Source organism: Solenopsis invicta, chromosome 3 (assembly GCF_016802725.1).
Source record: "Solenopsis invicta isolate M01_SB chromosome 3, UNIL_Sinv_3.0, whole genome shotgun sequence".
NCBI lineage: Eukaryota > Metazoa > Arthropoda > Insecta > Hymenoptera > Formicidae > Solenopsis > Solenopsis invicta.
In genome coordinates this window covers 7,458,705-7,462,605 of record NC_052666.1, presented here as the reverse complement: position 1 = coordinate 7,462,605, position 3,901 = coordinate 7,458,705, and the positions used below count along the sequence as shown (strand labels likewise).

The 3,901-nt window shown below is 39.6% G+C and overlaps 1 protein-coding gene across 1 annotated transcript; it reads left to right on the top strand.

Moving 5' to 3' along the window:
• The first annotated feature begins 2,968 nt into the window (after positions 1–2,968).
• On the top strand, positions 2,969–3,578 carry LOC120357238. Its single transcript, XM_039447271.1, has 2 exons — positions 2,969–3,078; positions 3,164–3,578. Exons 1-2 carry the CDS (start codon positions 3,031–3,033, stop codon positions 3,521–3,523), a joined length of 408 nt encoding a protein of 135 aa, XP_039303205.1. The 5' UTR covers positions 2,969–3,030; the 3' UTR covers positions 3,524–3,578.
• Positions 3,579–3,901: the final 323 nt, after the last annotated feature.

Below are 3,901 nucleotides of genomic sequence, written 5' to 3'. Positions count from 1 at the left end.
GAGCGGACGATACCTCAGCATGGCTTTTCGCTCGTGGGATCTTTACGAGTATCCGCTTTTGCAACGTACGACCAAGCACTCGTGGGCTATCAAGACCGCTACTCAACTCGAGAAGCCGCGATATGTCATCTTTGCTCTGCAAACCGGTCGAAAAAACGTCATGTCCGAGGACACGAGCCGATTCGACCATTGCAATTTAATCAACGTGAAACTGTACTTGAACTCTGATAGTTATTCTTATGAAGATATGAATTTAGATATTAGTAAAAATAGATGGGCTATTCTGTACGACATGTATGCACGTTTCTGCAAAACTTATCTCGGGTATCTCGAGCCGAATCTCACAGTGACAAATTTTATACGTCACGGTCCTTTCATAATAATAGATTGTAGTCGACAAGTTGAATCAATCAAGAGCGCAACCGTTGACGTGCGATTGGAATTTGAGACAAAGGATAACGTACCAGAAAATACTAGTGCCTATTGCTTGATAATACACGATCGCGTGATTCAGTACAACCCGTTGACAAACATTGTGCGCAAAACCACTTAATTCCACGTATATATATATATTATACGATACATCGACGTAGACCACAGTCTTCGTTTCGACCGCGACATGTCCGTGCCGACGTTCGTGGATCTGCAAGGTTTCCCCCTTGGACGATTGAGAGGTTTCGTCGTAAAAGAATTTGCTGCTCTTAGAGGAGGAAACGTTCTCGCGCATTATATCTTTGATAGCCCCCAGCCATGGGATTGGCTGATGAAATCCGAAAGATCTTGCGCCTCCTGGCTGCCATGCATCATGGGCTAAGATGGGGCACCGACGGGGTGGTTCCGTACCGGAAAGCGAGACAAGTGATTACAACTGCAGTACTGGGTGCTGAAAATCCTGACGACAAGGAGATTGTATACGTCAAAGGACATGAGAAACGAGAATGGCTGGGAGAATTACTTCTGGACAATCGGCGAGAATACGCATACATCGAGAGCCTAGATGTGGATTACGAAGACGTGGATAATCTGAATAATCTAGATGATGCTAATACTTTTCAATGTGGGCAACACCGTACGAATAAACATTGTGCATTACAAAATGTATTCAAACTTTACAATTGGTGGACACAATTGCAAAAATAAACATACGTAATATACGAGATACATTTTTTTTTTCCCCTCCATTACATCTACGTGTCTCCAACGTTTTTTTCATGTTTCTCACGTTTAGTTTAACGTTTTTCATGTTTAGATTAACGTTTTTTCATATTTCACGTTTCATGTACGTCATGTTTTACGTTTCATGTACGTCATGTTTCATGTATGTCATGTTTCACCGTTTCATGTACGTCACGTTTCATGAATGTCATGTTTCACGTTTCATGTACGTAACGTTTCACGTTTCATGTTTCTCACGTTTAGTTTAACGTTTTTCACGTTTAGTTTAACGTTATTTCATGTTTTTTCACGTTTAGTTTAACGTTTTTCACGTTTAGTTTAACGTTATTTCATGTTTTTTCACGTTTAGTTTAACGTTTTTCATGTTTTTTCACGTTTAGTTTAACGTTTTTCATGTTTTTTTCACGTTTAGTTTAACGTTTTTCATGTTTAGATTAACGTTTTTTCATGTTTCACGTTTCATGTACGTCATGTTTCATGTACGTCATGTTTCATGTACGTCATGTTTTACGTTTCATGTACATCATGTTTCATGTACGTCATATTTCACGTTTCATGTACAACGTTGCCAGACCGCGAAAACGTGTCGTGACAAGTTCGAGCGATAACGATGATGATGAAATTGTTTGATAGAGGGGAAAAGTATCCCCCACTCCTTTACAATTGCAGAAGCTTTAATCCTCCTACAAACGTCGCAATTTATAATCAGTTTTGAATCAGTCGCTCGTTTGAATGGTTCTGAGACAACGCATCTCTCTCGGTATAAACAATGGCAAACTATTACGTTCCAATCCAGACTGAAGCGTGCGAGAGAGCGTAAGTATCTTTATATTTAAATTACGTTTTATACATTTATTGTACGTTTTACTTATCTCTCCGTTTTTTCAGCACGTCTTTGGAATATACGATATACGCCGCGTATACTGGGCAGAAGGTTTGCGCTAACATCAACTTCCTACAAATGGATGATGTAGCGATCAACGTTGGATCTGTTTCCTGCTCCGTGGAGATATCGCTCGGCGATACACGCGGCAACCGGATCGTTCTACCTTATAAAACGTGGAGAGCTCTGTTAGATAAACGTGCGGATTTCGAGCGATTCGTCCAGTCAACCGAAGCACCATCGTTACCGATTCGTGACCTTACCGTGCAACTCGTGAAACTGCGCGATGAAAATATTGTTAAATTATCGTTGCGCGATGCTTGTATTTACCTAAAACCTGCAACTATGCTATTTATATTCAACCTGGAACATTATGTCGAGCACATTTATTATACGCTGCATCAAAGCATTGCAACTGCGACTGAGAAATTTAAACATTTTGTAACATTTTTGCGTCAAAACTTTGCCATGAACAAACCAGACGCGACAGAATTATTGCGCAAATTTTACGATAAGAGTTCGCAAATTGAGGAATTAATAGCTTACGCTATTGATACTATTGTGAACGAAGCATTACATGAACAATAAAAAATGATTTTAAAAAACTCTTTAAAATGTATTTGAAAATCTATCCTTATTCATTGTTTCCTATTTTCTTAGTAAATAATATGCGAGATAGTAGACACGCGAAGGAGGCACGCGAAAGAAACAAGCGTGGCGAGGTGGAGGAGACTAAACGCGCAAGCACACGCTTGACCATGTACGAGAAAATTGAGCGAGCGAGCACTATAGAAGTGTTTCTTTCTTTGAAAGTTTACATTAGTAATCGGGGATACTTCAGTTGTTTATATGACGTAGATTTTTGAAGAGGAGGAACTGCATAGACCTCTGCTTACAGTCAGAGAGTCAGTCAGTCGTGAGACAGTCTTCTTGTGAAAAAGACTAAAAACAGTATTCAGTTTTTCGAAAAAATGGAAAGATTATTTCACGTAATTCGAGTTACGTATCCGGCGGATGCGGTAAGTTCTTTTCATCTTTTTTAACCCTGACATTTTTGAAAAAATATATACATATGTTTTTACATTTTTAATATTTTTTTTTCAGAGATTGATGGTACATAATGAGGAGCAACTCGTTGTGCCGATAAGGCACTTATTAGAATTAAGGATTACCAGCCCCCGCCCTGTAAGTTTTATTATTTATATCAATTTTAAATTACTATTTTATGTGTACAATTGTAATATTAAATGTTTTTTCCTGCTTTTGTTTCAGAACATTTCTCGAGACCAAATTGAGATAGCAGGATTTATCAATATATCCGATGCGAAATATAGGCGCTGGTACCGTCAGTGGGACCAGTGGTATAATGAAAGAGAGTGGGTCTGCAACGAGTGGGACCTGGAGGATCAATGGGACCTTCAAATATTATTCGGAGAGCGGGTCTACCAGGAGGAGATCTGGTGAAAAAAAATTATTATAGAATTTTTTAATACAAAAATTTTTTTTCTGTTTTTGTGTAAAATTTTTCAAAATACATATATGAATTTTAATTTAAGTACCAATTTTTTTCTCCTATCACTTATTCACCTTTCCTTCAATCCCCTCATTAAAAAAATTATCGTGAAAACAGCGATAGCGGTAGGGCGGTAGCGGATGCTCGGTGGGGGGATGGGTCGCATACGACGAGCGAACGCGCTATAGAAACGAGTGGATGGAAAAAGCGAGCGAGCGAGCGAGCGAGCGCGTGAAAGAAACAAGCGTGGCGAGGTGGGGGAGACTAAACGCGCAAGCATGCCCGTTACCGCGTACGGGAAAATCGAGCGAGCGAATCGAGCGAGCGAG

What these genes read in the sequence shown, in the direction of transcription:
- LOC120357238 (XM_039447271.1), top strand. Translation starts at nt 3,031, where the DNA reads ATGGAAAGATTATTTCACGTAATTCGAGTTACGTATCCGGCGGATGCG. An exon ending in TTACGTATCCGGCGGATGCG is followed by an intron (nt 3,079 to 3,163) that starts GTAAGTTCTTTT and finishes TTTTTTTTTCAG; the next exon opens with AGATTGATGGTACATAATGA.